This window comes from Staurois parvus, unplaced genomic scaffold (genome assembly GCF_062004578.1).
Source record: "Staurois parvus isolate SC_StPar_1 unplaced genomic scaffold, SC_StPar_1.0 ptg001068l, whole genome shotgun sequence".
In the NCBI taxonomy this organism is placed as follows: Eukaryota; Metazoa; Chordata; class Amphibia; order Anura; family Ranidae; genus Staurois; species Staurois parvus.
In genome coordinates, this window is record NW_028318864.1 from 293,497 (window position 1) to 318,878 (window position 25,382).

General features: G+C 45.8%; 2 protein-coding genes across 2 annotated transcripts; one reads left to right on the forward strand and one right to left on the reverse strand.

The window, feature by feature from the left end:
• Positions 1-1,949: 1,949 nt before the first annotated feature.
• Positions 1,950-3,871, reverse strand: LOC149440575 (serine/threonine-protein kinase SBK1-like). Its single transcript, XM_089658435.1, has 3 exons — positions 3,697-3,871; positions 2,922-3,124; positions 1,950-2,531 (listed from the first exon to the last, which is right to left on the reverse strand). Exons 1-3 carry the CDS (start codon positions 3,869-3,871, stop codon positions 1,950-1,952), a joined length of 960 nt encoding a protein of 319 aa, XP_089514561.1.
• A 3,947-nt stretch (positions 3,872-7,818) lies between these two features.
• Positions 7,819-13,616, forward strand: LOC149440576 (serine/threonine-protein kinase SBK1-like). Its single transcript, XM_089658436.1, has 4 exons — positions 7,819-7,860; positions 12,483-12,651; positions 12,774-12,976; positions 13,065-13,616. Exons 1-4 carry the CDS (start codon positions 7,819-7,821, stop codon positions 13,614-13,616), a joined length of 966 nt encoding a protein of 321 aa, XP_089514562.1.
• Positions 13,617-25,382: the final 11,766 nt, after the last annotated feature.

Consider the following 25,382-nt stretch of genomic DNA (forward strand, 5'->3'; position numbering starts at 1 on the left):
TAAACCCCATAAATTCTAGAACATCAGCAGTGCTTTGTGATAGAAATACAACAGAAATGCTGCAACTTCATACAATGGCAGTTATAGTGATCTGTCCCTTTAAATCGGCAGTACCTTCCCGTGGAGCGGTGTTGTCACACTGCTGTATACCAGTGTCCGGTGCTCCTGTATCCCCCCTCGGTGCTCTTCCACCTCCAACACACTTCTGTGCTCACCTCCAAGTTGGACCCATAATGACGGGTCAGACTGGACTTTTCCCTTGTATCCCGGGTAGGTATCATGGTACCCAGATCTTCCCACTCTCTGCCGGCACTTTTATGTAGATCCAATCCACTCCGCATTCATGTAGAAAACGCTGAATATAGTGTAGTATGTCTACCAGAAATAGCCTTTATTTCACCCAATATGTATCCACTGACATTACAATGTGTCCTCCTGGGACCCCGCGGGGTTAAACACTCCCTATACCAAGCTCCAAGCACAATGTATGCTGGAATCCCTCTTTCAGAAGGTAAATCCATTGAGTTCCCCATCCAGACTCCCATCAGCCATGTCATAGTCTCAGTAAGCCACTCCCATGACTCCTTTTCAGCATGTGACTTGTGCCATGTTTCATGACGGGCCATATTATGGTAGTTGTAGAATATGGGTAGTCATGGTTTTAGTGTCCTATGAAAGTATTGGATTGGGACTTTTAAATGTACATCTACTAAGTAGTATAAAGGGATAGTAGTATTAGTAATAGTCATATTGCTGTATAAACATAATAATACAATATTGAATAAACCAGAGGTGAAGAAGCACAAGAGCACCACCCAGTGCACAGGAGGAGTAACCACAGATTAGCAAACGTTACTACACTATGCAGCTGGGGGGGCTTGCTGATCTCAGGCTCGGTAATGTAACATCATTCCATCAATGTATCCAAGGATTCCTCAGTCCATACTGCAATAGAGTCATTAAAGTCTTCATTTATTATGACAATATTATACTTACCATATATGCCTTGTACAGAAGGATTGCAGAACACATTCCAATACACTTGACAATGAACAAAAAAAGTGAAAAGAAAACCAACAAAACGTAAAAAAATGTCAATTTGTTCTAATATAGTACACATGTTTAGGAGTTTTATTTAAATCTGTCTTTTTTCTTGCTGGCCGGGCTGGACATATGATTCACATGTGTTTCCCATCCTCATCTATCCTCCAGCAGGGAACAGGTCCTGAATGCTGCTGCAGAGAACTGGGCTCATGTGATGAGGTGAGCTTGGCTCCCTGAATCATTTCCCTGTCATCTCACAGAAGATGTTGCATAACATTGGGTGTCAAATCCTGGAAAAGACCGAATCTGGAGCAAAGACAATATGGGGCAGCACTAGAGCTTGGGGAGGGTGAACATTGACCACATGAAAGAATAAAACTGGAAATGAGTTTTAGAGCCATTTAAGGAGAACAATAAAATCAATGGTGAGAAGAAGTGCAATGTAATTTCTATGTAGTATAACCATGCCATTAGCTGCTCTGTGGCCCTGGAGCAGAGGGTCCCGTAATTTGACCATATAATATTTTCTTAGGCAGGGGAAGTATTGGGAGACTAAAGCCAAATAGAATGAATGTGTAATTAGTGTAGGTACCATGTAAGCATACATCGGTGTTATAGCTTTAGAATGGTATATGTTTGAATAGTGAAATTGCTTTTGAGAACTGTGGTGGAAAGAAGTGGACATGTGGTCCAATTAGATCTGTGCTTCTGTGGCTCATTATATACGGTTTTCCTACGCTATGAGTTAGTATTCCTGAAATCAGCAATTACAGTAGATAAGCAAACATGTGACCAGATACAGAAAATGCCAGCAGTCCTAAGATTTAGACTTACCTTCCCCTAGGACATGAGTCTTGTATGAGGGAGAACTTGATGAGGCGCCACAATGGACATCATGCACTCTGTTATATCACATGTATGACTGTTTTCCTGGTTAGATTCTCTGGAGGCATTTTTGCTGTCCATGGCAGGTGGACATATTTTAAAATGTCCATAGCAGAACACCTCTCAGAGGCATTGAGGGCCAACAAGTCCCAAAACATCTGCCTGGCTTCAATGGAGAATTGTTGCCACTTTCCTGGTTCCAAGGTTAGGTCTTTCTTTGTTTGCCACCAAGCAAACTCCCGATACATGGGGTCATGACCCCCTGCTTCTTTCCAAGGATATGAGCCGGTCATAGCTGTGTACAACAGGACTCCAAACGCCCACACGTCAATGCTCGGGTGCAGCAGCAATTGATCCCCTTCTTTTAAGCTGCACAATTCCGGAGCAGTATATGGGATGGACCAGGACATACATGGTGCTTGAGTGCCCCGGAGCCTCGTCAGTCCAAAATCTGCTAATTTGACTTCCTTACATTCAATGTCCATGAGCAAAATGTTGTCCAGTTTAATGTCCCGATGGACCATTCCTCTGCTGTGCATAAAGTCTAAGGCACTCGCTACCTGTGGAACAAAACTCTTTATAATATCTTCATTTAAACCAACCTGTAGGGGAAAAAAGAGAGAAAATGAGTCACTAGACACAAATATAACACAATGTTACCCAACATATTGAACCCACCTTACCTCGTGTACAGGGAAACAAACATACATTAGCTGAATACACAAGGACTAGGATTAAAGGAAACCTGTCAGCATACAAAATGGTGCCATTAATGGGGCAAGATCCATCTTAACCCATCTTACTCCATTTTAAACCTTGCTTCATAACTGGAGTGATACACATACCTAAAACAACAAGCGTATGCCAACTATACATCCTACCAACTCACTGCCCTGGGAAAGGAATCTTTAAAACTCAGAAATGATTCAAAAGCAACTAAAACTAGAAATCGTGACTTTATAAAGATCAATACATTTTTGATACAAACTTACATTTAGCTTTACTATTGAGTGAAGGTTTCCAGCTGGTGCCACCTTCTGGACAAAGACATAGTCGTTGCTGGTTTGGAAAGCGATTTCATGGGTTGCGATGATATTTGGATGGCCACTGAGACTAAGAGACATTCCGTATTCCACTAGGAAGTTGTCCATTGGAGTTGTCTCTTTACTCATCAGTTTCATAGCCACCAACTCATCTGTTGAAAAAGACAAAAAAAGACAATGAGTATCATAAACCCAACATTAGAGAAATGATGAAGCTTACTAAAAACCTACTAAAGTTAGTTAAAAGTTTATGTAAATCTAAAAGCTCTGACTTATTAAGATTCATAATCATCACTCAAAAACTGGAAGCAAGAGGGGCTTGGAAAACTTAGAAACTTAAAAATGCTGCTCAAAGCTTTGGAAATGTTCTTCAGCCAAAGCGTTCTGTTGATTCTTAGATCTTGGATGTCACACTCATATCTCAGTTTAGAAGTAAAGATCCTTTAGACATCTGAGCTGTAAATAGAACTAAATCTGCAGAGGGAACCCAGAGCATTAACTAGAATATGTAAATATCAGACTTGTATATTATGGCAGACTTGCTCATTATAGTCTCCCCTCCTCTGGTGATGCAATATCTACAGTATGATCCCCCTTGTTGCACCATGCAACCGAAGAACCTTTACCTGCTAGTTACTCTTTTCCTTAGTTTATTTCCACTCATTCAGAAGCACAACTGATTCTGTAAATCATTCTCTTTACATGAATTAGGCTACAAATTTACCTGAACCCCGATGTTTGGCCAGGAGAACCTTTCCATACGATCCTGTCCCGAGCTCTTTGATGGGGTGGAAGTGGTCTGTGACTTCCATCATCCTCAGGTTTTCTGAGGTTTCAGCGATGAGCTCAAGAAGTTTCCTTGCAGTGTTCTTGGTTACTTCTACAATGCTAGAAGCCATTCTGGAATCACAACATCAAAACATACAAATTAGTTTCATTTGGCACTAATCATTAGTAAGCGGCATTAATCATCTCTCTGGATATCACCCAGTTACTGTTATTAATTGTCACCTTCATTAGAGGTGGGGGGAGGGGGGGGGGGTAGTATTGTAACTAAAGACAGTTATTTTACATTTTAAAGCTGATATAAGCTTACAATTCTTATTAAATACATGTTGGGCTTATGTTGATGAGCATTTATTCACAGCAAGTGGATATTGTTTTCCTATATAAGTCTATGGTAATGCAAAACCCACTTGAAGCCGATCAAATTCACCTGTCAATATACAGTATTATAAATTATTTTAGAAGGGTCTCAAATGGACATCAAACTGATTCTATCGACACGAACCCTTACTCTGATAGATACAAGTTATATGTAAGAAGTCCAATTATTTTATAGATTCCAAAGAGAGAAAGGAGTGATGTAGAATGGCACTGGGCAAAGGACTGAGAGTGCCATCATTCCAAACCAACAAATGACTACAACAAGGTAACAAGCGGGGACTTCCTAGGATGGCAGCCAGGGATATCAATTCAAAACATAGGGATACAAATTCCAAATGTATTAGTCACATCATACAAAAGTTTTTGTATTGAACATCATGTGTGAATCTTTTAAACTTTTGCATGATATAACTAACATTTATGAAAATATCTTCTATAGCTGGGTGTTGACTTTCTGTCCTTAGGTGCCATCCTAGGAAGTCCCTGGTTTTACTTTGCTGTAATACAGTAAAATTATTTACTAAAGATATGTGACTTCCTGAGACTTCAAGCACAAATCCAACCAAAGAATTTGGACAAAAACTGAAAAGGGTTAAAACATCTTTTAACTTTTTATTGCCATTTCTGACGTCCGATCTTCCCTCACTTCATGTGTGTGGTCAGCAAAACCTCTTTAAGAGGGCACAAGTGGGGGAAGAATGAAAACCTTTATTAGGTTTTGTACATTTTTTTTGTCCCATGATATTTTTATTAAAGATTAATAACAGGTACATAAACAGAAAGAAGGTTTGGTGGCTATTTCCAAAGGTGACCAATATCAATTGACAATAGGAAATATACCAGAGTCGGTATAACTGGACAATGAAAAACTGCATTCTAGCATGATATAGTAACAGGAAAATACAAGGGGCCCCTCATCATGGACCTATACTGGTCTTGCTATGCATACACCATAGATGAGTGTTTCTCAACCTTTTCTTAGTCAACGTGCCCTTTTAAATTCCACACAATCTTGAGGCACCCCATGCTAAAATGTAAGAACTAAACAAATAGTTTTATGTAACGCAGCAACATCCACACAAGTAGGACCCCCAACATTAGAAGTGGTTTGTTCTTTCATAGCTATTGCACCTTTGCACATTGCTACCGACATGTCCCAACATTCTCCCTCACTCAGCTAAAGTGACCCCAGTGCTGATGGAGAGGGGCAAACAAGGATTCAGGTGACTGATGTCCTCCTTTTCAACCAATTACATCATCCGTTGTTAGGATGTCAGTGGCTGGACCCCACAGAACCCAAGGTTGTAATGCTGCACAATACAAATTTGTGGTTTGTGTAACAAAAAGGCAGAACTGATCCACTTACTGTCTTGTTTACAGTTTTTGGGGAAATTCTACCAAGGCATCGCTAAAGAACTCAAGAAGACACCCCAGGGTACCTGGGCATGCTGGTTGAAAAAGATTGCTATAAAATACTGAAGCCAGACTAGCAAGGCATGAAGATAAACAGACCCAAAAAAAAAAAAAAAAAAATATATATATATATATATATACACACACACACACACACAGTATATTTAAATGTGAAGCGCAAGTACAACAAATGATCTGAGCATGCCATAGGACAAGATAGTTAGAGCACTCAGACTCATATCTTTGTCAGGTGTTTATTGCCATGTGTGTCCCAGTATTGGGTCACTAGTGGATCTTCCCAATAAGGACCCAGGTGGTAATAAAAACCTGACAGAAGTTATAACTCATTCATAAATCAAGCAAATAAATGGGATTGGCTGGAGTTGGCCTCTAGCTACAGCCATCGTATTGAGTTGCTGGTCAGAGTTGCCAACATTCTAGTCAATGTTATGTAAGCTTGTCATTGTAACAATATAGTGGAGGAGAACATAGAACCCCACATGTACTAAATATGACAAATGGGAATAGTGGAATTTGGAACCCGATTACTATAAAAAAACACTTTTTTGCTGGATTGTGATTTCAAACCAAACTGAAAATTGCCTAACAGACAATCTAGGAGGACCTAAGAAGACCTGTATCATTTTACTTCTAGGATACATGAAGAAAGAAAATCTCAATGTATGTATGAGGTTGGTTATATTCTAAAAAAAAATGCAATCAATACACAGACCTCTAAACAAAAGAAAATAATTTATTCATACTTGTAGGGCAATAACAGGCAATTTAGATAAAAGGTAAACAATCTAATTGAGGGAACATAAAAACGTTTGTCTATTTAACTTACTGATAAAACAGGTTCTTATTGGGAAATTTGGAAAAGCAAAGAAAATTAGGGGGGAAACAAAGTTGCATGTACAAAAAGACAGACAGGAATGGTGAAAAAACTTTTGATGGTGAATTGGTGAGTTTGTCTCATTTATAGGGAATATACAGGGGTTAGACAAAAGATGGAAATACTCCACCATTTGCAGGTGTGAAAGTGACTCCATGTTTGGCTGTGAATGGCAGAGGTGATGTAACACATTTTTGCTTCCACTGTGTGATGAGACACCTAGCTAACAGGTGGGAAGCCTCACTTTCCTCATTCTCTGCATGCGCTGCTAGTAATACAGAGCAATGTCAGAGCTTAATGAAAGAAAAAAATATTTCCAGCTAGCAATAAATGAAATCATGTTTTGGTACTGAATTCGCATGCAACTGCTAATCTACAACCTACCAGACAACCTCGGATGGAATTGTTTCATTTTATTTCAAAGGAACATGAAGAAAGAACATCTGAATGTAATGCATGAGGTTGGGTAGATTGAAAAACAACATATTGCAAGTTAATGTGGATATTCCATCAATCTATGGATCTCTAAACAAAAGACAATGATTTAATCCCTTTTGTAAGGCAATAACAGGCAAGTGAGAAAGAAAAAATAATTTAAATTTTGGGAGAATTAAAAGCAGTTTTTTCTATTTAACTTCCTGCTAAGAAATCTGTATTGTTAGGTTGTCATTGTAAAATATGATGAAAGAGAGAATTAGGAAAACACTTCCATGTATGAGAAAGACAGACTGGAATGGCAAAATTACAGGAATGCGAAATGTGAAACTTTTGATTTTGAATTGTATTTAACATGCAACTGCTAATCTACCATCTATCACACAACCGAGGATGGAATTGTTTCATTTTATTTCAAGGGTACAAGAAGAATGAACATCTGAATGTAAAGCTTAAGTCTGAATATATTTTAAAAATAAATAACTGCAAGATAATGTGGAGATTTAATCAATATATAAATCTCTAAAATAAAAGGCCTATTTGTGTGACAATAAATAACAGGTAAGTGTGAAAAATAGAGAACATTAAACAGTTTTACTATCTAACTTTCTGCTAAGTACATCTTCTAATAGTAGAAAAAACCCTAGAAAAGGATAAAACTGAGAATTATAAAACTATGAAGTTCTATATGACTTACTTTGGAAAATGAAGGTATAGATGGTCTCCAAGTCGGTCTTCACGGAGGAAATCTATGTGGTCTTCTGAAAAGCAATTCTGGCGGGAAGCAGTCAATGGAGGAAATGAATCACTTTTGCTACAAGCAAAATGAGAGTCACTGAAAGTAAGAACTGGAGGTCTGGTATATATGTGGGGAGATAAAGGAATATCTTAAATGAGATTCTGATTGGCCAACACAGAGAAGCTGCTCATTAACATATGATTGGTGACTTTGGAATGGGCTCCCGAAGGGTGGAGCAGGTAGGTCCATATGAATGGGGATTGTTTATGCTGTGCCAGTGTGATGAGGGCGGGGAAATTACTCTGAAACTAATTTGAAATAATTTCATTAACCAAGGAAACAGTTTTTAGATGCTAATATTTATAGAGATAATGTATAAAATGTCTTAATATTCTTTTAACAATATATTTTTATTAAATCGCTCAACATAAATTTACAAAACTGCAAAATATCACATATATAAAATTAAAAACAATAGGGGAAAACATTAAAAAAAAGGGAAAGAAATAGAAGGGTATAATAAATACCACAACACATTCAAAATATATGAAATGCATTAGATAATATTCAGCGTAGGTGTGCTTTCTGTTAGATATAGATGTATATAAAACAGGACGTTTAGCCCAAATCATCAAACATCTCAAGGGTGCAGTATGGGCAAATCCTGTCCTGTCCTGTCTCTGCCAATCACATCTGTGAGGCATTTCTCCTGGTAAGCTAGAAGAGGTTATTTATTTTATAAACTAATAAACAGTGACATTTTTTTTTTAAATCTGAACATCAGAACATTGTCATAGCAACGGAGGGTTTGAAATATAAGCTTTTAGTTCTATATAAAGTTAATCAGCAGTAAAACAAATTAGAAAAATCCAAATCTGAAATCGGAACATCATAGAAAGGTTTTCCAGATATGTATTAGTACTACTAGTTGTAAGAAGTAGTAAGTAGTAGTAGTAATAGTAATAGTTAAAACACATTTAAATAATATTTCATAAACCAGAAGTGGAGATACACAAGAGCACCACCCTATGCACAGGAGGAGTAACTGCAGAATAGTAGAAGTTACGACACTATGCAGCCGGTGGGGGACTTGCTGATCTCAGGCTCAGACTTTGGAATGGGCTCCAGTAGGGTGTAGCAGGTAGGTCCATATGAATGGGGTTTGTGTATTCTGTTCTGTTGTGTTGAGGGTGGAAACCTGAGCCTGAAACTAAGTTTTCTAACCAGTTTTAACATATATTATGTAATGGGCATATAGTGATTTGTTAAAATGCTCCAACATTCTAAACACAATGACATTGACCCAATTTATCCATGGAGAAAAGTTTATGTATAAAATATCTGTCTAAATAAATGAAATATAAACATGCATCCATATATAAATCATAAATATACAATCTAAAATCAACATAGAACTCCACCCACCTGAGACTATAAAGTGGACAATATATATGAACTGACAAAGGCTGGAATGCTGAGCTGTGATTGGACCCTGAAAGTAAAGTTATTCTTTAAAGGTTTTAACAAAGATGTTCCATCACTAAAAGCTTCAAAAATCTTCTGCAGATTCTTACGATATATACTAATCTTTTACAAGCAGAGGATTTACATATAAAGTTTGAGGCCAAAATACATTTTTCTGCTATGGGGCTTCATCACTAGTCATTTTTAGTAATGTGGAACTGCTCAGACTCAGCACTGCGCTCATACACATATATGTTCATTGGGGGGATGAAGGAACTTTCCTTCAGATGGTGAAATGTATGTCTTTATTGTCATGTTTGGTTTGTATTTGTTGTATTTTGTCTCCACAATCTACTTTACTTTAAATGTTCACCTTGAGGTCACCAAACAAAAAATAGAGAGTACTCCATTGTGACAAGTCCAGATCACATTGGGGGCCAAATTATTTTAACTGAAAAGGTTAATAAACCCCCTAATGTTGGTAAAATCCAGATTTTCTTCTCTTCTAAGGGAAATTAAGTCTTTTTTATGGTGCCCTAGTAAAGGTAAGGAGGTGGCCTCACCAGTGTGTCCCATACTTCCAGTACTTTATTGAGCAAGGCATAGGGAATCATAGACCAAATGTGGAGGAAATGCAGGAAATAACCAGCTACTCTGCATTAGGTTGGATAGTAGAACATGCTTGATAATTACCTTCTATATTACTAGATTGCCGGATTGCCATATTCAGGAAAAGGAATTTGGAGGAACCAACTGAAGCTGGTCAATTTAATAGGGATAATAGTAAACTGAAGAGGAAATTTATTTTTTTGCTTGTTTGATTTTATTTTTTTTGGTTTATTATATTATTAAGGTAAAAAAAATCATGAATTGATATATTTTTATTTTTTAAAAACTTGTTTTAGTTTATTGTGATTTGTTTTATTGACATGCATTGTATTTGTATGAAATTAAAGCTAAATGTAGCAGGGAGGATGTTTGGTAATGCACACATTTTAACATCCTCATTTTTGGAAAAGTGGAACTTTGTAGAAAATGAATAAAGTGAATACAGATGTTGCAGATAAATTATAGTTTTATTTTTTTTTCTCTGTGCATTGTAAAAACTTTCTAGTGTATAAAGCTGTGTGTGGTCAGTGGACCAGAGTATGGAGTATTTTTAGGTTCTTTTGGTATACAATACAAAACATTGTTGTTGGGGGAAATGGTAGCCATTGTCATTGTCAATTGTTTCTGCTGAGTGTCTGGGTGTTCACCTCTATTATTGTTTGTTTACTGTAATTACCAAATCCCATCCCCATTGCCTTCAGTTCCTCCTCTGTGTATTGTCTGTTGGGTGTAGGCTGAAACCATTCAGGGTAGATCTTGTTGTTATGGTAAATTTCTGTGCTCCAACACCTTGGGTGTAAATCAAAATCCAAAACCAACTGTCCACCTGTGAGCCAATACAGTGAATTCTCTGCAAACACAACCCAAAAATATTCAATAAACATATATTAAATCAAAATTATAGGTTTGCAAACACATCACACCAACTCATACAATAGTGTCACCCAATATATAGATAAATATCGCGCTGCGCTCCTCTATTATTATCATCAAAGACACATTGATTACGTGTAAAAAATACACTAAAATAAAATCTAATATAGATAAAGTGTGAAAAAAACAAAACAAAATGTGAAAAAAACAAATGTCCACTGTGCTTATACAATCCCTTTAGACTACGGAAGTAAATGTATCATTGTATATCCAGAGACTGATACATAAGAGTCCTCTTTCTTTTTGAGAAATCTGTGCTAATTAGATGAATACACTCCAGGTTCCAAAAACTTTTGCGACATAAATACAGCTCTATCATGCGCTCACCTCCGTCTCCAGCCTCAACAGGCCAAATCACGCAGTTTATCCTATAAAAGGAAGAAGCATGCTTGGCTGCTTATCACCTTCAAACAATCTCTCCAAACCTCAGTTTTCCTGGTTAACCTGGTGTCACTCCTCTCCTCATTATCTTGTGTGGATCTATGGGTGTGTGGATGGTTGGATGAATCTTCCCTCCTTCTCCCCTCCAGGGGAACAATCCTCCAGAATTACTCCAGCAAACTCCACATATATAATTGCAAAGAAAAACAGAAGATAGTGCTTTATCCTTATAAAACTCCTTTTATTGCCAAACTCTGTCTATCACACTCACATTTTCATTAAAATAAACAAGCCTTTAAGAAGAAAAGGTAGCAGTGTGTTAACCCACACTGTGTCTGTACTCGCCAGAAAAGCCGACTGCACGCGGTGACGTCAGAGCCCCTCCCCTTTGACGTGGTATTTGATTTTACGCACGTGCTGCCCTGTAGCACTATTTCTACTATAGGGCGGGTGGGAAATCGGTTAAACTTACTAAGATCCTTTGCTTTGATAAATGTTACCATTCACTTTGTAGTTATCCTAAACTAACAATATATCTAAAAATCCGATACCAGAAGATTCCTGCTTATGTCTTTTCCACCTTCTAGGATTTTGCTGTGGCCGGAAAGTCACAGAACCTGAGTACACCTTCACACACCGAACCTTCTCACCAGGAGCTCCACAGCAAAATGAAAAATGTCATTTCATATTCCAGTAGAATGGAATACTGTATATAAAGTGATCATCTATAGCCCAGCAAACGCTGATACTCCTGAACCTCAAGTCTTCCTTGTTTCTTTGTATTCATTCTCACATTCTGATTACAGTCTACAAGTGATCAGTTCAAATGCAAATTGGCAAACACAATGTTGGCTTACTTGTACAACGTATGTAAATTCCCAGGCAGCCAATCAGAATGCTTCAACTTTACAACCACCCCCCTCCCCCCATTTAAACTCCCATTTAAAGGTGGCCTTCTCTTCCCTCTTTCACTCCTCTTCAACACCAGATCTAGGGTGACATTGGAGAATAGCTGAAGATCTCACCTGGAAATCAGTGGAGCCTGATAACAGAGGAACACTTTGCAGGATACATTGAAGAGTGATCCCAACATTTCCTAAGGTAAGTCATTATATTCGTACTATTATAAGGAATATTTTGTTACTTCCTCACTATTATAGAATGACACTTGTCAATCAATACACAAATATAACTGAGCTGTATATAGTAATGTTGTAGTTTTATATCGGCCCTCAGTTGTGTTTATGAAAATCAGAATTGAATTTGAGCTTTTTCTATCAATCACATTTTTCATGTTATTCCCTACCAGCCTGTACATATAGTTGGTACAAATGAAGACTTTAAGTCAATGTTTTAGTATATGTTTTATTATGTGATGTGTTTGGTTGTATTACGAGAAGGATATTTTACATGTTATTTGGGAGATTTTAGGTGTTATTTGAATAAGGGCTAAAAACTGTTCTGTCTTCTCCAGATCAAAATGGCTTCTGCTGCCCACGATGTGAAGATCCTTCTGAAAGGACTTGTCTCCTCATCGTCACAAGGTCTACAGGAGATAGACTTACAGGAGAGATTCCACCTCATAAAGGAACTTGGAAGTGGAGGACATGGTTCAGTGCTGCTGGTGGAGGACAAAGAAACAAGTAAGTGCCAGTTATACAGGATGTTTTAATTTTATACATCTCTCCATACCCATAACATGATTTAAATATAAATGCACACAAATGCTGTGCTTAATATCAATCTAATCATGTCCTATTTACAGATCAGAAGATGGCGTTGAAGATCATGGAAAAGAAAAGAACAAGTAAAAGGCAATTTCTGATAGAGTTCAGTTTGTCCTCCTACCTTTCTTCTCATCCCAACATCATCAGGAGTTTTGACATGGCCTTCAAGACCCAAGACCACTTCGTATTTGGCCTAGAGGCGGCACCAGTTGGTGACCTGTCCTCTATAATTGTACGCAATGTAAGTCTGATTCCAGCTGATTCCGAATTTTAGCAATTGTCTGGATCATTCTATTTCAGGGTAATAACTTTTTTTTTTTATATTCCAGGTTGGACTTCCAGAAGACAATGTTAAAAGATGTGCCATGCAGATTTCCAGTGCTCTGGAATTTATTGCCGAGAAAGGACTGGTGCACATGGACATAAAATGTAAAAACATTTTGGTATTTGACCAGGAGTGTCATTGTGTAAAAATCACTGACTTTGGCCTTACTGGTATGAAAGGAACAGTGATTAGATCTAAGTCTGGCAGCACCTCCTACAGGGCCCCTGAGATGTGTGAACTCACTGGACAGGAAGAACTGGCTGTAGACTCCACTCTGGATGTATGGAGTTTTGGAGTGCTCCTCTACTGCCTGATCACAGGAAAATTTCCCTGGAAGGTGGCCACAGATAAAGACAAAAGATTCAGCAGATTTGTTGCCTGGCAAAACAATCATTGTGATGACCCCCCAGCATCATGGAACAAACTGCCCACATGTCTGCAGAGAATGTTCGGATGTCTCTTAGCTGTGGACTACAGTCAGAGGAGCAAACCGACTGAAGTCTTGTGTTATATGGAGGAGAGCTGGAAAACAGATTCAACCTATTCAACGGATTGAACCTAAGTGGCATCCCTTCCAGCTAATCTACAAGATCTAATGACTCCTTCAGACACTTCCAGGTCACTCACCAGATCTAAGGACTCTTTCAGCCATTACACAACTTGTTTAATCAACCACCTTGACAGAAGTGTTGGTTCTCACCTCCATATCTTCCCATTTCTGGATCTCAGTTAAGGCGGTTACCAAGTCAAAGGCAGGATAATTCCTTATATCTAGAGATGAGCGAATCGAAGTAGGTGAAGTGGAATTCGTTTCGAATATTAGGAAAATTTCGATTCGCGACGAATCCGAAAATTAGCAGACTTCGGATGCGCGAATCGAAATTTTTCCAAAAATGGCGGCGACATGTGCGGCGACGGAGCGGGGATCTCTGGAAATGCGCGCAGACAAGGCGCGCTGACCCATAATGCATTCCTTCATGACATGTGATCGCATTAGCCAATCAGCAGCCAGCCAGCCAGCACTGTGTAATGGTCGAGCTATAAATTGCGGCCATTTTAGAATTCTCCATTTGCCTCCAGTCATTCAAGAGAGGCAGACCTGGCTGTATTGAGGGAGAGAGTTAGGGACACAGAAACGTTACTTAGGGCCACAGAAACGTTACTTAGGGACACAGAAACGTTACTTAGGGCCACAGAACCATTACTTAGGGCCACAGAAACGTTACTTAGGGCCACAGAACCGTTACTTAGGGCCACAGAATCGTTACTTAGGGACACAGAACCGTTACTTAGGGCCACAGAAACGTTACTTAGGGCCACAGAACCGTTACTTAGGGCCACAGAATCGTTACTTAGGGACACAGAACCGTTACTTAGGGCCACAGAAACGTTACTTAGGGACACAGAAACGTTACTTAGGGCCACAGAAACGTTACTTAGGGCCACAGAACCGTTACTTAGTGCCACAGAATCATTACTTAGGGACACAGAACCGTTACTTAGGGCCACAGAAACGTTACTTAGGGCCACAGAACCGTTACTTAGGGCCACAGAACCGTTACTTAGGGACACAGAAATGTTACTTAGGGCAACAGAACCGTTGCTTAGGGCCACAGAACCGTTACTTAGGGACACAGAATTGTTACTGAGGGACACAGAATTGTTACTGAGGGACACAGAATTGTTACTCAGGGACAGACACAGAATTTTTACTCAGGGACAGACACAGAATTGTTACTCAGGGACAGACACAGAATTGTTACTCAGGGACAGACACAGAATTGTTACTCAGGGACAGACACAGAATTGTTACTGAGGGACACAGAATTGTTACTGAGGGACACATAATTGTTACTGAGGGACACAGAATTATTACTCGGGACAGACACAGAATTGTTACTCAGGGACAGACACAGAATTGTTACTCAGGGACAGACACAGAATTGTTACTGAGGGACACAGAATTGTTACTGAGGGACACAGAATTGTTACTCAGGGACAGACACAGAATTGTTACTGAGTGACACAGAATTGTTACTGAGGGACACAGAATTGTTACTGAGGGACACAGAATTGTTACTGAGGAACACATAATTGTTACTGAGGGACACAGAATTGTTACTCAGGGACAGACACAGAATTGTTACTCAGGGACAGACACAGAATTGTTACTCAGGGACAGACACAGAATTGTTACTCAGGGACAGACAGACACAGAATTGTTACTGAGGGACACAGAATTGTTACTGAGGGACACAGAATTGTTACTCAGGGACAGACACAGAATTGTTACTGAGGGACACAGAATTGTTACTGAGGGACACAGAATTTTTACTCAGGGACAGACACAGAATTGTTACTCAGGGACAGACACAGAATTGTTACTCAGGGACAGACACAGAATTGTTACCCAGGGACAGACACAGAATTGTTACTCAGGGACAGACACAGAATTGTTACTGAGGGACACAGAATTGTTACTGAGGGACACAGAATTGTTACTCAGGGACAGACACAGAATTGTTACTCAGGGACAGACACAGAATTTTTAGTCAGGGACAGACACAGAATTGTTACTCAGGGACAGACACAGAATTGTTACTGAGGGACACAGAATTGTTACTGAGGGACACAGAATTGTTACTCAGGGACAGACACAGAATTGTTACTGAGGGACACAGAATTGTTACTGAGGGACACAGAATTGTTACTCAGGGACAGACACAGAATTGTTACTCAGGGACAGACACAGAACTGTTACTCAGGGACAGACACAGAATTGTTACTCAGGGACAGACACAGAATTGTTACTGAGGGACACAGAATTGTTACTGAGGGACACAGAATTGTTACTCAGGGACAGACACAGAATTGTTACTCAGGGACACAGAATCGTTGAATTAAAGAGTATGTCAGACAACATGCAGAGGAGTGGCAGAGGAGGCAATGTTTTAGGAGCGAGCAGATGTGGCAGCAGAGGAAGGGGTCGAGGCAGCACTAGTCGCAGCCAGAGGCCAGTACTCCCGGTGTCATCCAGTGGTCGTGTCTCCACCGACAACCCTGCCGTCATCAATTGGTTGGCTCGGTCGTCTTCCTCTTCCCAGGTCACCTCTGACACCTACAGCCAACGGTCGGTGGGTACGTCAGACACAACCGTTAGTTGGCATGGCCCGGGAGCAAGCCCACTGAAATCACGTGTCCTCTACCTGCCCCTGTCCTTTGGTGTTCCCTCACCAAGCGAAGTATCGCATGCTGTGGGCTCAGCCCCACTGTACAGTGAGGAAGAGCTAACAGAGGGCGGTCAGGAACGGGGGGAGACATCCGCCTCTTCAGCAGCCAGGCGAAGAAGTACTGGCGAGGAGAGTGGCTCGGTAGCCGGTCTAGAGACAGGTCTGTCTCCTGACCCAGACGCAGCCGAGGGGGCTAGTAGTGAGGCGGAGACCCTACTTGATGATGATGAGGCTGATCGCACTTGGCAGCCTCGTCGTCATCAGGCTATTGCTTCCGCATCATCAGGAGAAGAGGGTGGCAGCTTGGCAGCGAGCAAAACAGTCGGTGGGTTGCCCAGGAGGCAGCAGGGTCGCAGCAGTGTCAGTGGAGGCAAACGGCCACGGAGTAGAGCACCAGCTCCACTGCAGCCTACCACCACGGCCAGTAGTGGTGCCGGTGTGCACGGAGGAAGTAGCAGTCAGCCAGTGAGGAGTATCGGGGGCAAAGTTTCCTACTCGGTGGTGTGGCAATTTTTCGTCAAGCCGCCCGAGGAAGTAAACGTAGCCGTATGTCGACTATGTGGCCAGAAAGTCAAGCGTGGCCAGGGGGCCCATGTTGGGACTACAGCGTTGCGTTGCATCAGCATATGCAGCGTCGCCATTTGGTGGCCTGGGAAAACCGTGATAAAAATACGGCGGTTCTGCCTGCCCCAGCCCCCGCTCCATCACCCGCTCCGTTACTTGCTCCGTCACCCGACGTCAATTGCCCTCTATCAGCCAGTCAAGGCTCCAACACCTCTGCTGAGGGGAGTTGTCGCTCGTTGGCATCTTCCGCTCGTTCAGATGCTCCTTCTCCTGCTACTCCTCTTCATGGATTCCATCAGCAGTCTATCTTGGAATCCGTTTCCAAGAGACAACAGTTTGCGAGCACGCACCCGACGGTGCAAAAGCTGAACGTCCTCCTGTCCAAGTTGCTGGTGCTGCAGTCCCTCCCTTTCCAAGTGGTGGACTCAGCACCTTTCCGAGAAATGATGGCTTGTGCCGCGCCGCGGTGGAGAGTGCCAAGCCGGCATTTCTTCGCCAAAAAGGCAGTGCCAGCCCTGCATTCACATGTAGAAGAAATGGTGGGCCAGTCTTTGAGCATGTCGGTCTCTGCCAAAGTGCACGGCAGCACCGACGTGTGGAGCTGTAACTACGGTCAGGGACAGTACATGTCATTTACGGCCCACTGGGTGAACGTGGTGCCGGCACAGCCACACCAGCAACTTGGACAGGTCACGCCGCTTTTGCCTCCACGTTTGCACGTCCTTGGTCCACAAAAGATGTCCGCCTCTACCACCTCTTCTTCCTTCGTGTCCTCAGCCGCCACCCCTGTGCCAAGTCCCATTACCCGACCGGCATATCACATGTGCAGAGCGCAACGGTGTCACGCTGTGCTGCACCTGGTATGCCTTGGCGAACGTAGTCACACAGGGGAGGAACTTCTGAGTGTAATGAACAGAGAAATCGACAGATGGCTGACTCCGCGCAAACTGAAAATCGGAACCATGTTGACCGACAACGGAAAGAACATGGTGTCTGCTCTGCGTCAAGGAAGGTTGTGCCATGCGCCATGCATGGCTCACGTGTTCAATCTGGTTGTCAAGCGGTTCCTAAAATCCACCATCCCACTGCAAGACATCCTTAAAATGTCACGTAAACTTTGCATGCATTTCAGCCATTCCTACACCGCAAAGCACACCCTCCTTGAGCTGCAGCGGCAGAACGGAATTCCACAGCATCGCCTGATCTGCGACGTTGCAACAAGGTGGAATTCAACCCTACACATGTTAGACCGCCTTTACGAACAGCGAAAGGCCATCACCGATTTCCGGATGTTACAAGCGGATAAAGGTACTCCCCTGTGTAACTTCGATGTCAGCCATTGGCAGCTCATGTGTGACACCTGCCGCTTGCTCAGGCCCTTTGAGGAGGCCACGCTATTCGTGAGTCGGCAGGACTATGGGATGAACGACGTCATTCCTCTGTTGCACGTCCTGGAACAAATGCTGTTAACAATGGCTGGTCAGGGTGCAGTAGACGTGGCGCACAGATCTCAATGCCACATGACCCCTGTGGGGGCAGGACAGGAAGAAGAGGAGGAGATAGAGGAGGACATTTGTGCTCAGGAATTATTGAGTGAAATGGGTGGTTTTTCCACTCAGCGGACAGGAGTGGAGGAGCAGGAGCATCTGGTAGAGGAGGAGGAGGAGGAGACAGAGGACCCAGACGCACCGTGGCAGTATGCTGTGGAGATGGAGGCAGGGAGTCCCTCGCATTCCTTGGCACAAATGGCCCTTAGCATGCTCGGTTGCTTGCGTAGCGACAGCCGAATAATAACCATCAGACAGAGGGATGACTTTTGGCTGTCCACCTTGTTGAACCCTCGCTACCGTTCAAAAATGGTGGCCTTTTTCACACCTGCTGAGAGGGAGGCCAAAATAAAGTACTATAAAAACCACCTATGTAGTCAGTTGGTCTCTGCCTTTCTGCGCCAACGTCCATCCTCAGACACTGTGGGCCCTGTGCGCTCGCGTTCCGCTGCCATGGCAGCAGGGGAGGGGTGGGGTGGAAGGAGCAGTGGCAGCTCCACCAGCAGCGGCTGCCTCAGTCTGCAGTCGATGATGAGTAGCTTTCTTCACCAGCGCAGTGAGGAAACTACTAACCAGCCGCAGCAGCAGCAGCATCAGGTGGACCTGGAGCAGGAGCTCAAACAACAGGCTTGGGCCTACTTGGACAGCACCCTGCCAACCGAGGTAGACAATCCCCTTGACTACTGGGCAACGAAACTTGACCTTTGGCCCCAACTAGCTGAATTTGCCCTTGAAAGGCTGTCATGCCCGGCCAGTAGCGTGGCATCGGAGCGCGTGTTTAGTGCGGCAGGAGGTATTGTAACTCCGCGGAGGACACGACTGTCTACCCAAAGTGTGGAGAGACTCACGTTTGTGAAAATGAATCAGGCGTGGATTAGTCTGGATTTCAAACCACCAGTTCCTGACACAACTGACTAAATCCGCCATGAATCATGCCTCAAACATGTGCCACTTTCAGGTTTCCTCACACTGCTGGTGTGTTCCATTTTTTGTCATAGGGTGCTGGCAGATTACGGGCCTCCCATTGCTGCTGCCAGGCCCGTAATCTGCCATGGGCCCCAGTACCGCCTCCTCATGCTGCTGCCAGGTCCAGAGTCTCTCATGGGTCCCTGTACGGCCTCCCATTGCTGCTGTCTCCATCGCCACACTCTGCCATGTGCCACTTTCAGGTCTCCTCACACTGCTGGTGTGTTCCATTTTTTGTCATAGGGTGCTGGCAGATTACGGGCCTCCCATTGCTGCTGCCAGGCCTGTAATCTGCCATGGGCCCCCGTACCGCCTCCTCATGCTGCTGCCAGGTCCAGAGTGTCTCATGGGTCCCGGTACGGCCTCCCATTGCTGCTGTCTCCATCGCCACACTCTGCCATGTGCCACTTTCAGGTCTCCTCACACTGCTGGTGTGTTCCATTTTTTGTCATAGGGTGCTGGCAGATTACGGGCCTCCCATTGCTGCTGCCAGGCCCGTAATCTGCCATGGGCCCCCGTACCGCCTCCTCATGCTGCTGCCAGGTCCAGAGTGTCTCATGGGTCCCTGTACGGCCTCCCATTGCTGCTGTCTCCATCGCCACACTCTGCCATGTGCCACTTTCAGGTCTCCTCACACTGCTGGTGTGTTCCATTTTTTGTCATAGGGTGCTGGCAGATTACGGGCCTCCCATTGCTGCTGCCAGGCCCGTAATCTGCCATGGGCCCCCGTACCGCCTCCTCATGCTCCTGCAGGTCCAGAGTTTCTCATGGGTCCCTGTACGGCCTCCCATTGCTGCTGTCTCCATCGCCACACTCTGCCATGTGCCACTTTCAGGTCTCCTCACACTGCTGGTGGGTTCCATTTTTTGTCATAGGGTGCTGGCAGATTACGGGCCTCCCATTGCTGCTGCCAGGCCCGTAATCTGCCATGGGCCCCCGTACCGCCTCCTCATGCTGCTGCCAGGTCCAGAGTCTCTCATGGGTCCCTGTACGGCCTCCCATTGCTGCTGTCTCCATCGCCACACTCTGCCATGTGCCACTTTCAGGTCTCCTCACACTGCTGGTGTGTTCCATTTTTTGTCAAAGGGTGCTGGCAGATTACGGGCCTCCCATTGCTGCTGCCAGGCCCGTAATCTGCCATGGGCCCCAGTACCACCTCCTCATGCTGCTGCCAGGTCCAGAGTCTCTCATGGGTCCCTGTACGGCCTCCCATTGCTGCTGTCTCCATCGCCACACTCTGCCATGTGCCACTTTCAGAACTCCTCACACTGCTGGTGTGTTCCATTTTGTCATAGGGTGCTGGCAGATTACGGGCCTCCCATTGCTGCTGCCAGGCCCGTAATCTGCCATGGGCCCCTGTACCGCCTCCTCATGCTGCTGCCAGGTCCACAGTGTCTCATGGGTCCCTGTACGGCCTCCCATTGCTGCTGTCTCCATCGCCACACTCTGCCATGTGCCACTTTCAGGTCTCCTCACACTGCTGGTGTGTTCCATTTTGTCATAGGGTGCTGGCAGATTACGGGCCTCCCATTGCTGCTGCCAGGCCCGTAATCTGCCATGGGCCCCAGTACCGCCTCCTCATGCTGCTGCCAGGTCCAGAGTCTCTCATGGGTCCCTGTACGGCCTCCCATTGCTGCTGTCTCCATCGCCACACTCTGCCATGTGCCACTTTCAGGTCTCCTCACACTGCTGGTGTGTTCCATTTTTTGTCATAGGGTGCTGGCAGATTACGGGCCTCCCATTGCTGCTGCCAGGCCCGTAATCTGCCATGGGCCCCAGTACCGCCTCCTCATGCTGCTGCCAGGTCCAGAGTCTCTCATGGGTCCCTGTACGGCCTCCCATTGCTGCTGTCTCCATCGCCACACTCTGCCATGTGCCACTTTCAGGTCTCCTCACACTGCTGGTGTGTTCCATTTTTTGTCATAGGGTGCTGGCAGATTACGGGCCTCCCATTGCTGCTGCCAGGCCTGTAATCTGCCATGGGCCCCTGTACCGCCTCTTCATGCTGCTGCCAGGTCCAGAGTCTCTCATGGGTCCCTGTACGGCCTCCCATTGCTGCTGTCTCCATCGCCACACTCTGCCATGTGCCACTTTCAGGTCTCCTCACACTGCTGGTGTGTTCCATTTTGTCATAGGGTGCTGGCAGATTACGGGCCTCCCATTGCTGCTGCCAGGCCCGTAATCTGCCATGGGCCGCAGTACCACCTCCTCATGCTGCTGCCAGGTCCAGAGTCTCTCATGGGTCCCTGTACGGCCTCCCATTGCTGCTGTCTCCATCGCCACACTCTGCCATGTGCCACTTTCAGGTCTCCTCACACTGCTGGTGTGTTCCATTTTGTCATAGGGTGCTGTCAGATTACGGGCCTCCCATTGCTGCTGCCAGGCCCGTAATCTGCCATGGGCCCCTGTACCGCCTCCTCATGCTGCTCCCAGGTCCACAGTGTCTCATGGGTCCCTGTACATCCTCCCATTGCTGCTGTCTCCATCGCCACAATCTGCCATGTGCCACTTTCAGGTCTCCTCACACTGCTGGTGTGTTCCATTTTGTCATAGGGTGCTGGCAGATTACGGGCCTCCCATTGATGCTGCTAGGCCCGTAATCTGCCATGGGCCCCCGTACCGCCTCCTCATGCTGCTGCCAGGTGCACAGTGTCTCATGGGTCCCTGTACGGCCTCCCATTGCTGCTGTCTCCATCGCCACACTCTGCCATGTGCCACTTTCAGGTCTCCTCACACTGCTGGTGTGTTCCATTTTGTCATAGGGTGCTGGCAGATTACGGGCCTCCCATTGCTGCTGCCAGGCCCGTAATCTGCCATGGGCCCCAGTACCGCCTCCTCATGCTGCTGCCAGGTCCAGAGTCTCTCATGGGTCCCTGTACGGCCTCCCATTGCAGCTGTCTCCATCGCCACACTCTGCCATGTGCCACTTTCAGGTATCCTCACACTGCTGGTGTGTTCCATTTTTTGTCATAGGGTGCTGGCAGATTACGGGCCTCCCATTGCTGCTGCCAGGCCCGTAATCTGCCATGGGCACCAGTACCGCCTCCTCATGCTGCTGCCAGGTCCAGAGTCTCTCATGGGTCCCTGTTCGGCCTCCCATTGCTGCTGTCTCCATCGCCACACTCTGCCATGTGCCACTTTCAGGTCTCCTCACACTGCTGGTGTGTTCCATTTTTTGTCATAGGGTGCTGGCAGATTACGGGCCTCCCATTGCTGCTGCCAGGCCTGTAATCTGCCATGGGCCCCTGTACCGCCTCTTCATGCTGCTGCCAGGTCCAGAGTGTCTCATGGGTCCCTGTACGGCCTCCCATTGCTGCTGTCTCCATCGCCACACTCTGCCATGTGCCACTTTCAGGTCTCCTCACACTGCTGGTGTGTTCCATTTTGTCATAGGGTGCTGGCAGATTACGGGCCTTCCATTGCTGCTGCCAGGCCTGTAATCTGCCATGGGCCCCAGTACCACCTCCTCATGCTGCTGCCAGGTCCAGAGTCTCTCATGTGTCCCTGTACGGCCTCCCATTGCTGCTGTCTCCATCGCCACACTCTTCCATGTGCCACTTTCAGGTCTCCTCACACTGCTGGTGTGTTCCATTTTGTCATAGGGTGCTGGCAGATTACGGGCCTCCCATTGATGCTGCTAGGCCCGTAATCTGCCATGGGCCCCCGTACCACCTCCTCATGCTGCTGCCAGGTGCACAGTGTCTCATGGGTCCCTGTACGGCCTCCCATTGCTGCTGTCTCCATCGCCACACTCTGCCATGTGCCACTTTCAGGTCTCCTCACACTGCTGGTGTGTTCCATTTTGTCATAGGGTGCTGGCAGATTACGGGCCTCCCATTGCTGCTGCCAGGCCCGTAATCTGCCATGGGCCCCAGTACCGCCTCCTCATGCTGCTGCCAGGTCCAGAGTCTCTCATGGGTCCCTGTTCGGCCTCCCATTGCTGCTGTCTCCATCGCCACACTCTGCCATGTGCCACTTTCAGGTCTCCTCACACTGCTGGTGTGTTCCATTTTTTGTCATAGGGTGCTGGCAGATTACGGGCCTCCCATTGCTGCTGCCAGGCCTGTAATCTGCCATGGGCCCCTGTACCGCCTCTTCATGCTGCTGCCAGGTCCAGAGTGTCTCATGGGTCCCTGTACGGCCTCCCATTGCTGCTGTCTCCATCGCCACACTCTGCCATGTGCCACTTTCAGGTCTCCTCACACTGCTGGTGTGTTCCATTTTGTCATAGGGTGCTGGCAGATTACGGGCCTCCCATTCCTGCTGCCAGGCCCGTAATCTGCCATGGGCCCCTGTACCGCCTCCTCATGCTGCTGCCAGGTCCAGAGTGTGTCATGGGTCCCTGTACGGCCTCCCATTGCTGCTGTCTCCATCGCCACACTCTGCCATGTGCCACTTTCAGGTCTCCTCACACTGCTGGTGGGTTCCATTTTTTGTCATAGGGTGCTGGCAGATTACGGGCCTCCCATTGCTGCTGCCAGGCCCGTAATCTGCCATGGGCCCCCGTACCGCCTCCTCATGCTGCTGCCAGGTCCAGAGTGTCTCATGGGTACCTGTACGGCCTCCCATTGCTGCTGTCTCCATCGCCACACTCTGCCATGTGCCACTTTCAGGTCTCCTCACACTGCTGGTGTGTTCCATTTTTTGTCATAGGGTGCTGGCAGATTACGGGCCTCCCATTGCTGCTGTCAGGCCCGTAATCTGCCATGGGCCCCCGTACCGCCTCCTCATGCTCCTGCAGGTCCAGAGTGTCTCATGGGTCCCTGTACGGCCTCCCATTGCTGCTGTCTCCATCGCTACACTCTGCCATGTGCCACTTTCAGGTCTCCTCACACTGCTGGTGGGTTCCATTTTTGTCATAGGGTGCTGGCAGATTACGGGCCTCCCATTGCTGCTGCCAGGCCCGTAATCTGCCATGGGCCCCCGTACCGCCTCCTCATGCTGCTGCCAGGTCCAGAGTCTCTCATGGGTCCCTGTACGGCCTCCCATTGCTGCTGTCTCCATCGCCACACTCTGCCATGTGCCACTTTCAGGTCTCCTCACACTGCTGGTGTGTTCCATTTTTTGTCATAGGGTGCTGGCAGATTACGGGCCTCCCATTGCTGCTGCCAGGCCCGTAATCTGCCATGGGCCCCAGTACCGCCTCCTCATGCTGCTGCCAGGTCCAGAGTCTCTCATGGGTCCCTGTACGGCCTCCCATTGCTGCTGTCTCCATCGCCACACTCTGCCATGTGCCACTTTCAGATCTCCTCACACTGCTGGTGTGTTCCATTTTGTCATAGGGTGCTGGCAGATTACGGGCCTCCCATTGCTGCTGCCAGGCCCGTAATCTGCCATGGGCCCCTGTACCGCCTCCTCATGCTGCTGCCAGGTCCAGAGTGTCTCATGGGTCCCTGTACGGCCTCCCATTGCTGCTGTCTCCATCGCCACACTCTGCCATGTGCCACTTTCAGGTCTCCTCACACTGCTGGTGTGTTCCATTTTGTCATAGGGTGCTGGCAGATTACGGGCCTCCCATTGCTGCTGCCAGGCCCGTAATCTGCCATGGGCCCCAGTACCGCCTCCTCATGCTGCTGCCAGGTCCAGAGTCTCTCATGGGTCCCTGTACGGCCTCCCATTGCTGCTGTCTCCATCGCCACACTCTGCCATGTGCCACTTTCAGGTCTCCTCACACTGCTGGTGTGTTCCATTTTTTGTCATAGGGTGCTGGCAGATTAGTGGCCTCCCATTGCTGCTGCCAGGCCTGTAATCTGCCATGGGCCCCTTTACCGCCTCCTCATGCTGCTGCCAGGTCCAGAGTGTCTCATGGGTCCCTGTACGGCCTCCCATTGCTGCTGTCTCCATCGCCACACTCTGCCATGTGCCACTTTCAGGTCTCCTCACACTGCTGGTGTGTTCCATTTTGTCATAGGGTGCTGGCAGATTACGGGCCTCCCATTGCTGCTGCCAGGCCCGTAATCTGCCATGGGCCCCAGTACCACCTCCTCATGCTGCTGCCAGGTCCAGAGTCTCTCA

Bases quoted from the DNA above. Each gene is read 5' to 3' on its own strand.
- LOC149440575 (XM_089658435.1), bottom strand. From the start codon at position 3,871: ATGGCTTCTAGCATTGTAGAAGTAACCAAGAACACTGCAAGGAAACTT. The intron at 3,125-3,696 runs GTAAATTTGTAG...CTTTTTCAACAG, and splicing joins GGCCAAACATCGGGGTTCAG to ATGAGTTGGTGGCTATGAAA. The intron at 2,532-2,921 runs GTAAGTTTGTAT...TTTCCCCTACAG, and splicing joins ACTCAATAGTAAAGCTAAAT to GTTGGTTTAAATGAAGATAT.
- LOC149440576 (XM_089658436.1), top strand. From the start codon at position 7,819: ATGATTGGTGACTTTGGAATGGGCTCCCGAAGGGTGGAGCAG. The intron at 7,861-12,482 runs GTAGGTCCATAT...TGTCTTCTCCAG, and splicing joins GCTCCCGAAGGGTGGAGCAG to ATCAAAATGGCTTCTGCTGC. The intron at 12,652-12,773 runs GTAAGTGCCAGT...TCCTATTTACAG, and splicing joins GGTGGAGGACAAAGAAACAA to ATCAGAAGATGGCGTTGAAG.